At 37.5% G+C, this 14,803-nt stretch overlaps 1 protein-coding gene across 1 annotated transcript in view; it reads right to left on the bottom strand.

The window, feature by feature from the left end:
• LOC149793665 (SCO-spondin-like) overlaps window positions 1-14,803 on the bottom strand; it is a 120,887-nt gene that overhangs the window by 56,780 nt on the left and 49,304 nt on the right. The window contains exons 11-13 of the mRNA XM_089969032.1: window positions 6,873-7,085; window positions 6,132-6,305; window positions 2,692-2,850 (exon numbers count right to left, since the gene is read on the bottom strand). Coding sequence (XP_089825158.1) covers window positions 2,692-2,850; window positions 6,132-6,305; window positions 6,873-7,085 — 546 coding nt within the window. The remainder of the gene's footprint in view (window positions 1-2,691; window positions 2,851-6,131; window positions 6,306-6,872; window positions 7,086-14,803) is intronic.

The raw sequence follows: 14,803 nt of genomic DNA, 5'->3' as shown, positions 1-14,803 counted from the left end.
TATTTGTCCCTCTTGAAAAGGATTGACGTTTTTTGCTACTGCTTTTATTTAAGCGCACACGAAAGTTATAATTTACATATATCATGGTCAACGCTACAAACATGTACATTTTGACTAATCCATACGGAGGTTATTGTCGCATATCATTAATCCGAAACAATTTACAGAAACAGTGGCATATGACCTCACAAAAGGATCTCAAAATCAAATGAAATAATTATTCATGTATGCTTTGATTTTAGGAAAACGAATTAATTATATCTTAATTGAATCGCATATGTTGCAAATATTTTGTTTGTTTCCTCCGGCAGCATCTTGAGTCAGAAATCAAGAGCAATTTGGTATTATTAACTCAGATTCTAACAATGACTTAGCTATAAACGCTTTGCCTGTTATGTCTGTATTGTGCCATAAATCAAATAAATATTAAATTAAACCTTGACAAGAAAATGTAAATCAACAGATGAGACTATAAGAAATATACTTGTTAGGTGCTGAAGTGATACAGATGCGTAAAATGATTCCAACCTATTGCAGATTAAATCATTTTAAATTCCGTAAGACTAGATCTAATCATAACACACGAAAATGTAAAATTATTATAGTTAACGAATGATCATTGTTCGTAATTAAAATTGATTAACTGTCCTTTTCATAATATAAAGCAAGGTTCCGCTCTCGACAAAAGGAAATAACAACACAAACTGTGGAGGAAACCACTTTTCATGCTTCTCTGTTGCGACATGCAAATGCAGTTCCACACAAATAACTGAACGCAATTCTAGACTGTAATCCTAGATGGATTTGCGTCCATCCTCCCACCCGTTTCACGTTTAGCCAGGTTGAATGTCTGATTAAAAATGCGAGTCCTCTTGAAACGCATTGATTCAGCATAGATGCTGGATTCTTTCTGACGTTTGCATTCACATTCATGGACGCAGACTCGAGACAGAAGCGGTGACAAATTTTAAATCCAATTTCAAACATGGGAGGATATCTGCTTTATGATTTGCGATTTGCTGCTTGGGTCAAATCCGCTATCTTATGCATGTACGATTCTTTCTTTTTGATCAGAAAGAAATTCACAGTTGCTTGTCTCTCCTCAGATTTGTGTTTGGAACCAAAGGTCGCGTGGAATATATGTAATTATTGTTCCTTCCTTGTTTTATACGCCAATTGCGTACGAATCTTGACGACCATGTGGCAACAGTATTACAAATGGAATGAGATCACTAATTATTTGAATTTTACCTCTCTAAATAATGTGGTATGCAACCTCTACTGTATGACTATTTCTTACCGATAGGCGTTTTCATTTTGAAAAATGTTTCAGTGACCGAAATAAGATTAATTACTATGTTATAAAATTTTCATGAAAATTATATGAAAAATCTCGAAATTACAAAGAGTGGAATTTGTATATGTATGCTAGTGACCACCGGATGGCCGAGTAGTCTAATTTAGTAATCATTGACTGCTTCCCTCTGCCGGCGTGTCTTCAAGTCTCGGGTTTGGCCAACGTGGGTATGCGCAAAAGCCTCTCAGTAGCTTCCTTTGTGTTGGTGGTCCTTTCTCGGGGCTTTCCCTCGTTCTTCCTTTGTCAGATGTACTGGCCGCCACAAAAAGAAACCCTTCTATTGGCAAGCCGTGTGTCGAAAATCCTGATTATGTAAAAAAGTGCACCTAGCTGGCATGCAAACTGGTTGGTGATCCATTCGATTTGGTTATACATGTATGCGTTAGGTGGATGATCGATGCCATACTCTTCAAAGGGTTTCACTTCTAGCGACACCTTTCGTTTAACAGGTTCTGAGGAATCATTTTCATAGCTCGCCTTTAAGAAGAAGAACAAACACAGTTTACTACCCGCAGTGATGGTGTCTGCGTCCATACAGGTTGTAACATATATGTAGTTACATCTTCACCGAGCCTCAGATATGCTCTCTCCTTAGATCCATAGCATTGAAATCCTGGGGAGGCTTCTAACTTGTTTAGCATACCAGTTAAGGTTTTATATTTACTCATAAGCTTTTGTAACCATTCCCGTATTCTCTCGTACAAAAAGTCATGAAACTTTGCGAGAGGATGCATTTATATGCATTTAGACGCAGGTTTTTCAGAAGTTTTTCACTGTAGCCTGTACTTCACGTTTCGCGTACCTTTCGAAATTGTTGTTATTAATAGTTACTGTCAATGATTGTTTATGAAAGCTGATATATGAATGCCTCTTCGTTGTTACAATGCCCAATACCATATAAAAGAGATCACTGAAAACTGAATGTCTGTTTTCTAATTTCAGCGCAATTGATATAACTCTAGTTGCCATTTTTATAGAGGTTTATGGTGTACTATATTAAGTTCTAGAAATCAATAATTTTTCGACAATGGAAGGAGAAAGAAGAAAACAGACAGAGAAAGAGGGAGAGAGAGAAAATTGATAGCTTGGGTATAACATTATTACTTAGTAATGTATGTAATTTTGAAGTATGTATTGGAAATTAGTTATGAATGTAAGTTTGAAGCATGCAAATTGAAAAAAGTCTATAAACAATCAATATAGTATCAGTTGTTATATTTGATTCTAGTGTGTCTTTTGGGAGGTCATTACTTGGGGTAATTGATTTCTGTCAACTCTTTATCCACGTAAACCAGTTGCATTTAAATATATTTACAACAACAGGCAAATAATACCTTGGCATAGTCCATTATCACATTCACTTGACTCAACCGAGGCTCCAACACATTGCTCAACAATCACACGGCACTTGCGAGTCCTCACATGAATGCCTGGGCCGCAGGTGGCACTGCAATCTGTCCATGACAACCAGGGTTCCCATTCAGAATTGTTACCTGAGAAATTATACAATATTGTAGAACCAATGATATGAACTTATATCAATTTTGCAAGCGCAAGTATACAAAATACACTTGTCCATCGCATATTTTCCCATTGTTTCGTCACTAAATAACATTCTTGTGTTCCTCGGCCGGAAAACAGCACAACAAAACAACTAACCCTTTTGAGTCCGTTTACTACATACAAAATGTACAAACAATGATAAAGGTGCAGTATACTATCTCTCTCTCTCTCTTTCTCGCTCCCTCGCTGGCTCGCTCGCTCTCACACACTGACGTACCCATGTTACGATAAACACATATGTGTACTTTAAGGTCCATAACATCACATGAAAGCCATTTAATTCTGAGGGCAGAGAAAGTTACATCCCCCACACAAATAGAACGACTTGTAACATTAATAGCATTTTTAACCGGACAGACTCATTCTGTGAAAAACACAGAACCTGTGAAACTATTTGTACGATTACGTTTCCATTGAATAACATCTTACCTTGTAATGCCATACTCTATTATTAATACGTTTGAAAATTGCTGTCCGTGTGTAAAGCATTTGGAACTTTTCTTTACTTTAAGAGCGTGTTGGAACATTTGACGTACAATACTCTCACACCTAGAGGAGTGTCAATAAAAAAAACATACATATTCAAACACGTCCAAATTTAACTTCAACAAATCATATCTGATCTTCATGCAACGTTTAGTATAGACTTAAAGGTGACAACAATATACACATAATATTTATTCTACAAAAGAAAGAATCTAAATTTCTCCATATGGCTTTGACTAGCCACGTTTAGAACATGTTCAGTTATCATAGAAAACAATGCATTTGCCACAGTTGCAGTTCTAACAATTAATATCTATCAACATGTAAGGCCAGCGAATAAAGACACTGAGAGAATGATACGTTTCAAGGCTACACTAATAACTTCTTGTTCTTTGACTTAATTCTCCCCCCCCCCCTTCTATTTACCCAAGAAGCATTACCGAAGAGGAAACCCCATCTGTCCGATTTAATTTTGAGATTAGGATGAAGAAAGATACGAGAGAAACGTTTGTATTTTCAAGTAAAGTATCGTTAAAATTACATCAGAACACAATAAAGATCAAATATGATTAAAGACTTCAGACTGGAAACTGAGTTTTAAGGAGGTGATTTTGTTGTAATAAGAAATAGGTAAGACATAGCAAAGCGTGATTATACCTTTGGAAATTGAGTAATGAAGAGATGATTTAGTCCCAATGAGAAATACGTAAGACCTAGCAACGCGTACTGGATATGTGAGTATTAACTGATATCGAGTGACATTATCCATAAATGTGACGCGTTTTTCTCGTGCGCTTTATTTGACGATGTAATGTACTTTTCCCGAGTTGCAAGAATGATGTTTTCTTTTGCAATCACCATTTGACATTGTTATAGGCAATGCCTGTCTTGAATTATCTTTTGGAGGAATTTCGACCACATTCGAAGATCATAAAGCCATAGATTGGTGTCACTGTAAGTTTAATATGAAACAAGCATTATGTTTTCTATAACACTTTTTGTTTTCTCTTTGAATGAATTGGGTGTCCAGTTGTAGTAGATTGATGTTGTTGGTAGGTTTAGTAGATTGCACGTTGTTAAATTTTCAATTAGTGCATTTTATCAGAATGACAATGTATATAAGAATGATGGTATTGAACTGCGCGTGCTCTCTAAATATAACTTATTTCATTTTTATACTGCTACACTGCTAACGTGTGATCCCTACCCAATATAGACATCTGGGAATAAAGATAGCTCAAATCGCAGTACTATATCAATAAGTGAATAAATGTTGGCAATCAGCTGATGTAACTGAAATATATGAACTCCTTTGAGACAAATTATACTTTTTGATATCAATCTTAGGCAGTGGTCATGACGTTTGGGGGAATATAAATGGCATTCATTGACAGCGGTGAACTGTGTAATATGAGATACATTGCCATTATTTATGCCAGAGACGTGAGATTTCGATCGGCTTGTAATATGCAGATTACAACAAATAGCAATGTTACCTATCAGAACATTCCATTTCACTCTATCAGAAAATGAGCTTTCTTATCCAGTGTAAGTTCGCTAAGTAAGCGGTGATAGGTACATTATCATGTTTTTTATTTGCAGTTTGTGCTGTCTACTTGAAGACGGCAGTTGCGCTTGTAGACGCAAATCAACGCATGTGAAATGATCGCGTAAAACGGGATCATTCGAATTTAATCAATATATACATTATATAAATTATTGATTCGTAAGAAGATGATCAAGTAATAGGAAATCGAATTGTCACTTTTTTGAAAACGTACAAAACCAGACACGAATAACCATTTCGAGATACATATATTGCCATGTTTAATTACCGAAATGAAAGAACTTGTGTAACCTGTTATATATAACTTTATAGTCTAGAGAATACGGTCCTCTGTGGAAAGCAAAGTGAATCAATTCTCTTTATTTCACATTTTACTTTGACCCTATTGCAAGAATGCCCCATAACGTAGCGAGATGGCAATTAGAACACATGATGTTGATTACAATTCCAAATTGTTATTCGGCTGTGCTCTATAAGCTGTTTATCTCGATTTGGGTCTGCATCTATTTTTAGACGTTAAATAAGTATCATAACCATGAGATGTTTCATTGACGAACGTCCTCGAATTCTTTATGCGATCTTTTTTGTAAGTAGCATGCGCAAATTACCGGAAGACAATATCATAACTTACAGGTTTTTTTCCGGTGTCATTGTTGTAACACTGATTGGTGCAGAAGTTTACATACTGTTTTGCGTAATCTCTAACCAGCATACTGCCATGATTTAAACACCTTATGCCAATGTTCAGGATGCTTATTAAAGAATAAGTGTAGAAAGTGAGTACATTGTTATTGAATAAAAGTTGAGTTTCCAAAAGACCGTTTTCTTGCAATCAGAAGTTTCAGTTATATTTAACATTGGTTAAGTCTTTGTAAAGTTCTGTTTGCCAGAAATATATCCAAGTAAATGGATGAAGCCGGTTAAAGGAAACAAAAGGAAGAGCGATGAAAATACAACAAAAGCTTACAAAGTAACGAAGAATTTAACCTAGACTTAGACCCCATAGTTGCCTTTTCTGATTAATGATCGAAGTTTTGAAATGCTAGGATCGATACCGTCATTCATCCATTGGCTGAACAATTGTATCGTCAATGCATGATTTAGGCAAGAACAAAAGACGTCGTGTATTAAACAGAAACACCGACATTGGTAACCTACCTGCACACATTGTCTCATTTGAGCAACTTCTGCTCTCTGTTGCGGTCCCGTCACAAAGCTTACCCCCATTTACAGGTACTGGATTGTTGCATAATCGGGTTCGGGTCATGTTTCCTGGACCGCATGTGACAGAACAGATACTCCATGCACTCCAATTACCCCAATGTCCATTAACTGTAAGAGACACAATGTTCCATATAAGAGAAATTGATAACGTTTGGTTAAGGGTCAACTCTAGCTTTTGTTTAAAAAATCTTCAAGAACTGAAAACTCGGTGGTAATTGTTCCTAGACGTTTCTTTTTCATATGTTAGATATTAATGCATTCAGAAACGTTTAGATTTATCTTAAGTTCTAGCAAGCTCAGGTGACGTATCAACGGAAAAATGACTCACCAGTGCAGAAATATTAGCGTAATTTTGAACATGTTTATTAAAGAAAAAGTGTAAAGAATAAACACATGTTTACTGAATCAAAATTGAATTTCCAAAAGACTGTTTCCTGTGTAATCTACTAATGCTGGGGAAAATAGCAACAGAAGAAACATTACCATAGTTCAAGCAATGGCTGCAAAATTGTATCGTCTCTGCGGGACTTCGTTATGGTCAAAAGGTTAAAACTAAGTACAGTAGACACATAGTTATATACCAAATAGAAAAACCATAATTGATACTCTACCTGCACACAATGTCTCATTTGACGTGTCATATATCAAACAGAAACACAGTCATTGGTAACCTACCTGGGCAATTTGTCGTATTTGGGCAACCTGTGCTCTCTGTCGCGGAGCCCTCACAAGTCTTACCACTATTTACAGGTACTGGATTGTCGCAGGACCGGGTTCGGGTCATGTTTCCAGAACCGCATGTTGCAGAACAGGAACTCCATGCGTTCCAGCTACCCCAGGATCCGTTGACTATAAGAGAAACAACGTGAAACTGCAAGAAAATGGTAGCTTGTGGTTAAGTGGCAACAATAGCGTTTTCAAAATCTATCCCACATTCGAAAACCCCTTATTAGTTGTTCCTAGAAATTATATTGCATGGGCTCGATATATTTGCCGTCACAAACGTTTTGACTTCACTTAAGTTTGAGCAGACATACACACATGACACGAAGGCGCAAGTGACGTCTCCTAATAAGAATGGCTAGTTAAAATAGAGATATTAGCGTAAGAGATTCCCGATGAAATACTAATATGGCAGTGATCTGTTTGCAATTGAGTAACTTTGGTCCTACAGTTAATAGCGTCAGTGAGCATTAAAAAGATTCAATGATAATGAGTATTGGCAAAAATTACAAAAATTACACGTTTCAGAGAATAAGAGCAATACACACCTTATAATGGTTCGTCTTTTAGAAAGTTATATTACATACAAGTCAGCAGGTAACTATCTGCGGTCAACAATTGCTCTTTCAAATTAGGAAGTAGATATTTAAATGGGTAAATGGGTAAACCTGCATAAATATAACAATTGTCTCATACTATTTTCCTATTTCTACTTTAGATGTCTTTATGTATCCTTCCTTGAATTTAAATTAAGATGTACACTTTCTATAACAGGAGAGGTTGGGGGCAACGTATGTTAACTACTTTTCGCTCGCGCTCGATATTTCATTGGGAAAAGTTATCTTAATACTGATGCATAAATCTGCGTATAAATTCTATTTCAGCATTGGAAACGGTTTGCGATGATTTGTTCGATTTTATTATCAAGGAGAAGAGCGATAACTATCCTCAATGCTTTGAATGATATGTCCAGTCAAGAAATTTGTTTTTCGGTCTGCGCCTTCAATCGTCAATGAAGTTTAGAAGTCAGTTAAAATGTTAATGCATTTGATCACAAGCTGTAACCGAATGCTACACATGCAGGACGAAACTTTTATACTTGAATCTACCGTTCTGTCACTGAAGTCTACAGTAACAGATGGTCTGCTATTTCTGGAATGACACGTTACAAAACAGCATACCACTGTACGTCGAAGCAGGTAATGCATTTAGAAAATATTACGCGTGAATTATAGCGTTAACTTTTGGATATTCCATGAGAGAGCGTGCTTCCTGAGGTTGGAAGTTTTGTGTTGATACATATTGTTAATTCTTCCTGAGGGAATGTCAGAACATATCGGCATTAACAACCATTAGATTGTCGTTAATGTGAGCATAATATACGACAATTATTAGCTTTTCAAAATAAATTCGTCTTTAAGTTGAACGAAAGCACTGATATATCGGGTTGATAGATGGGGACATTACTGAAGAGAATTGAGGTGGAATGTGTATACGTTGTGTTTTTAGTTAATATTTCATGCATGTATTTTTAATCGAACAAAGATTTAATGAAAACACAATTTGATGATGAGAAAGAGCAAAATTACTTAAGATTACCTTTTTGTATGTGCTATTATTTTAACCTGCAAACAATTTTTAGCCTGGTAAAATCTATTCACTGACAAGTATACAAATATTGAGCAGCCTTACAGTTGCAGAAAATGAAAAGGCTAGGTATTCAGAGGCCATTAGACCAACCAGTGATCCGGATTGCAAATTATTGAGCTGTGCTTGCTCTCTATGGTCTAGCAACTTTATATTCAGTGCAGCTATCATTGTATGATCTCCTTGCCTATTTTAAGACAAATAATCAACAACGACCCGTTATGTGAATGGATGAATGCATATTTACATTCAACTGATGTATTTGCAATACGATACTCTCATTTTGAGAACAGAATGGTAAAGCAAATAAGAAATTATATTACTACCTGTGGAGTATGCCATCGGTCTTGCAGCACCTTGCTACCGAGCGAATCAAATAACACCTGCGTGCGGTTATTTTGAGGCCAATGTTTCCTTTTCTCCTAGGACCTCAAGCCACCAGCATTTATCAACTGAAGAATTTTTGAAAGCCCCCTCCCCATGAATTATTCTCCTCTCTCAGCTAAAGACTAAGAATTCACAAGACGCTAATTGTTCACACTTGTATGGATTTTGTTTCTTCATTTTGTATGATTGATCAGTTCGCATTTCTAAGCCGTAATTATATGACTTGTATGACTGGTACTATAAAACGTGACACAAGTACATAATACACCTAATTATTCCTATCTGAAATTGCTAAACATTTATGCTTGAAAAATATCCGAGACATTCTTATGTTAGGAAGACTGGGATGGGGGGGGAGCCGTCCTGTTTAGGAAAGAAATGCTTGCTAATATAAGGTTTCGTAAAAACTGTACATTGTGACTTGTGTTCCTAGACGTTGGCTTATTATTCCGTTTGAGAAATATAGTCTCAAAAAACAGACTCCCACTAAGCCCACAAATAGTCATTGAACTTCTAACAAACATACAAAGAGAGACGTAAATAACAAAATGCGACATACGGTATGTTTGTTGCATCAGCAATTCCAATGTAACTCACCTGTCCCCGAATGCTCATGAACGTAATATTTGTGGCCATGAATCGTAACTGATTGCTGCTTGAGAATGTACCGTCAATTGGATTCAAGAGTCTCAAATCTAATTTAAGAACCGACTTAGAGTCGATGAATCTGATCCCCTAAATTTTTCACACTCTATTAATTTGTTAATCACTTATCGCCGAAACCAGATATATATATATATATATATATATATATATATATATATATATATATATATATATATAAATATGTTTGTGTTATGCTCAGTCTATCAGTACTGCTCTAATTAGTTTTCGTTTTCTAAAGGTAATCTTTCAGCATTTAAATAATGAACACTGACCTTCACAAGCGGATTATTTAATCATGCATTACAAAATCAATAGTAGACAGCTACCGATACAATTCTGGCATCCAGCAGTATTCAAAGTAAAGTGTGCGAAAACATCAGTCTTTCTACAGGGCTACCAATCTCTATCAAAACCACTTGTCGCTAGGGACCTCCGCTCCCCATACTGAACAGCGCCATATACTTCATCGTCGTCGAACCATGCCACAACTAATATACAAGTGCTACCGCGACAAAACTGTTCGTTAGTATCTAACAACTCGCAATATAAAATGTCACATTTCACTCCTGTAACTAACTCCAAAGGTAAATTTCACGCGAAGATTACTATGCGAACGATATTTGTCCCTCTTGAAAAGGATTGACGTTTTATGCTACTGCTTTTATTTAAGCGCACACGAAAGTTATAATTTACATATATCATGGTCAACGCTACAAACATGTACATTTTGACTAATCCATACGGAGGTTATTGTCGCATATAGCAGCAGGGAAGTTGTACAGACCAGACCCCCAGACCAAAATAAAGCTTCCTACGAGAACTTTCTCCGTAGAAGCCTCAGATTTCAAAAATAAGCCTTCCTACGAAAATTAATTTGCGTAAATTCAACCCCGATTGCAATTTTTTGTGTGCAAATTCGATGATTCTAGACAAGGAAAAAAAGGGGGGGGGGAATTTATTCCGTCGATGAAGTTTGCAAAGATTTGGCTGCTAATTTATGAATAAATTTGATCAAGACCGATTCGATATCTACTACGCGGATCGTGAAGATTAATCGTGATAAAACCATGCGGTGTTGCCTGGGCGCGGCTGAAGAAAATTTTGAATTTGTTTATGTCCATATCGCCGTTACACCAAGTCTGATGAATATTTCTTAGCGTGTGAGTATCGACGCCATTGAACACCGATAAGATGTTACAATTGTCCCTAATTACTTTTGGAATTTGTGTATATCGCTGCGTCACGTAAATAACATCGGTGTTCTTGTGTCGGCCACGCGAGAATATCCTAGCCGGATTAGTTTGCTTATCCAGCATAACATCATCGAATACGACAAGATTATTAACATCGCCATCTAAATTTTCCACGGATGGGGTTTCATTGATGTCTGTGATGAATTCGATTGTGCCTTCGTCGGTATTGTCGCTAAATTCCTTTAGCACTTGATAACAACGCTGATCTTCAACGGACGGTGCAACCAAATACAACTTATCCCATTTTAACCATCGCATTATCAAATTTAGCAACAATTGCGTCTTTCCAGAACCGGACGGGCCAATGATTATCATCCTTATCGAATTCGGTAATACCGCGTTGTGTTTCGCTTGCTCGCGTCGCTTCGTGGCGGAAAAATCAATTACATTCATGTTACTAAAATACATGGATCTATATTGTGTTAAGTGTCGCACGCGCACAGCTACGATAAATCCAATCGAAATCGTCACACGCAATAACAGGAACGCAATTGCAGGAGAATGCGAAGTTTGTAAGACACGCAAGTTTAAATTTGTAAAAAAAAAAATAGAAGAACCGGAGGAGACATTACCGCCTCCATGAAAAATCTACCTGGGCTGCCTTGGGCAAAATATCCCGGAGAAAAACATCTGCCAGGATACAATTACTGCGGACCCGGTACAAGGCTCGATATAAGACTCAACGATAATAATCAACCAAATCCCGGTGAAGATCCAGTAAACGCCATCGATAACGCGTGCTACTATCACGATCTTGCGTATCGTAGCGGGGATTTACAACAAAGACATCTCGCTGATATTAGGCTAATTCATGCAATAGACGCGATTCCTGACAAAAGTTTCAAAGAAAAATTGGCAACCTGGTTGATAAAAGGCGCGATGAAAGGTAAATTAGTATTCGGCGCTGGTAAATAATAATGGAGCAAATATATTATTCTCCGCGAGGATTCTGGCGAGGAAAATCAGCAATAGCCAAACTTGCCAAAGCCGCTAAAGTAAAACAGTCCGTTACTGAATCGTGGCTATCGAAACAGGCAGTCTGGCAAATTTATCTTCCTCCACCTAAGAAAATATCATATGCGAGTTTCTCTGTCAGCGTCCCTAATGAAGTCCATCAGGCTGATTTAATGTTTCTTCCTTACGATACCGTCGACGGAGTCACATACAAGTATGTGTTGACGGTTGTTGATATCGCTAGCAGATACAAGGAAGCGGAACCGTTATCGAATAAAACAGCAACAGAGATTGCTAAGGCGTTTAGCGAAATTTATTCACGATCTCCATTAACATGGCCGAAGCTTCTCCAGGTTGATCCAGGTCGAGAATTTCTCGGCGCGGTTACTTCATTGATGAAAAAGAATAATGTTAAAATCCGTCGCGGTATTGTAGGTGTTCATCACAATCAGGCTATCGTCGAAAGATTCAATAAAACTCTCGCGGAAAGATTATTCGGATACCAGTACGCGCGTGAATTTATTCAAGATAATCGATCTCATGATTGGGTAACAAGATTACCTCACGTGATTAACGCACTAAATAACGAGACAACGAGAACAATAGCAATGAAACCTGCAATTGCAATTACAAAACCAAATATACCCCTAAAGCGAGATTCCACAATTCCGCCTGTGCTAGGTAGCGTCACGGTCAGGTATTTATATAAAGAAGGCGAGGCTGAAGGAGGAAGAAAAAGAGCAACTGATCCAAATTGGAGCGTTACAACACATAAAATATCATCCGTAACAAGATCATCGGGAAGACCAGCAATTTATTTCCTAGATTCGCTAGCGCCACAACGCGGATTTACCAAGGAGGAATTACAAATAATACCGAAAGATACTCAACTACCGCCAGCGTCATTAATGTGAAACCGAATTCTACCTAACTGAGATAATTTTCTTACTCTTGACACGGCTAAATAAACTAAATTTGACCAGGAAATTCTATCATCGACGATCCAAACTTGGCCATCCACGGTTAATCCCTGCGACGAGTGTATCGTTGTTGCATATCCTTGTTTCCATGGCGATCTTTCTGCGTTTATCGCGTCATTAACAAGATTAATATCAACAAGAATAATATCGTTCAGTACCAGGATCTTTTCCTCTCCACAGGGTAAAGTAACACTGATATTTTGTTTTCTGGTATCAGCGGGCCTGTAACACAACGGCACCTGCAATGTTGGAAATTTCTCACAATGAAGCTTGAATAACATTTCCTGAATAACATCGCGAACAATTTTCCTACTAGCAACAATCAAATGATCGGGACGCCACAAATTTAGAAAAATATCCATCGGAGTCTCGTCGATTATTCTTCTCATCACATCGCATTGAATTTTATTCGGTCGCAATCGAATTATTTTCTTAAATTCAGTCAGTAAAATATCATCGGATCTATAATCAGCGTCGATTTCCTCATAATAGTCAACGAAATTTCTGAGCCATTCGTGAAAAGATTCTCCATCAATCGGATCAGGCTGGCCATGATCTCCGCACATTATCACAGCGGTATTTTTCTCCTCCAGCCATGCCAGGAACGATTTTAATACAACTAAATTTACTGTGCAAATTTCATCAAATATTATAATTCTGTTGATATATTTGTTTCCCATGCGAGCCGAATCCCATAATCCACCGCTATATTTGAAATAACTGTGATAAGTACCAGAATCAACGCCGCGTTGCCTTATTTCTCGCGCTAATCTGTGAGTTGGAGTCAACACGATCATATCAGATTTCGCAAATAAATTTATCGCTCGCGTTGTTTTACCGCTACCACCAGGACCATTCATGTAGACGAATTTGTTACGTGAAATCGGGTCAAATGCAGATGCAGCCGTCGATATTTCCTCGCATTTATCTCGATGAAATTTATCGCAATCTTCGACATCAGCGTCCTCACAGTAATCTAGGATATCCTCGTTTTTTATCCTCCAAGTGCCCCAAGAACCATCGGCGATTAAATTATCCAGCCTATACTGATATTTCTTATCGATATAAAACGAGTCCGTTGCGACCCTTACTGCGATATCAGAAAATTTATTTATCATCGACAGTAAATTTATACTCACATAAGCGAGCATCGAAGACCTCAAATGCGTATACTGCGCTGATTCTCCGTCGAGATAGCTAATTACGGTACCTAATTTTTCTCCGTCAATGATAATATTCTCTCTATTGCAGAATATTCCTCGCGATACTGTATCGGCAATAATAAAGTCCATCTCGGCATCATTGATAAACAACCTAGCGTGTCGGTGTTTATGATCAACGGATCCTCCTTGAGTAAATTTGCCAATTATTTTTCTTCCAATATCCTTCGCGTTTTCACAATCCGTCGGCAACCAAACTTCGGTTTGTTTTCTATACGATATAATCGCCTCGCTAACCGTCAACGATATTAACATTGATGAATCCAGCATATACCTCAATAACACTATAGGGACCCAACGACGTTGAGATAAATGCCGACCAAAACAAATATAACAAATTTTATGTAAATTTTCAGCAAACTCGAATGAAGTAACACAAGCGAATCCGGTCATGACAAAATCAGGTAACGGTCCGTTAATTGCAACTCTCGTCATCTCGCTGGTGGGATGACCAAATTTAGCAAAATAATCCGCACAATCGCCGTATCCGAGGAAACTTCCAGGATAGCACGCGCTCATATCAACGGAGATCATATCTTCGAAATAATATTTGGTATTCCACAATCCGCCATGGCCGTATTCGATACAGCTAAGTTGAATATCAGTGAGAAATTCATTCCTTGTAGGTTTCCACGAATTTCTCTCTCTGGCAGCGTGAGCAGCAACAGACGGAACCGTAAAACAATTCGTTAATAACTGATCGGGATTTGACGAATATTTCACCGCGATATTTTTCATAGATTCATGTAATTTTTCATCTCGGTAAATATCTCCTC

This window comes from Sinohyriopsis cumingii, chromosome 8 (genome assembly GCF_028554795.1).
Source record: "Sinohyriopsis cumingii isolate HCF-2022 chromosome 8, ASM2855479v2, whole genome shotgun sequence".
NCBI lineage: Eukaryota > Metazoa > Mollusca > Bivalvia > Unionida > Unionidae > Sinohyriopsis > Sinohyriopsis cumingii.
Note: the sequence above shows the minus strand (reverse complement) of the source record. Positions and strands in the feature narration are given on the sequence as shown.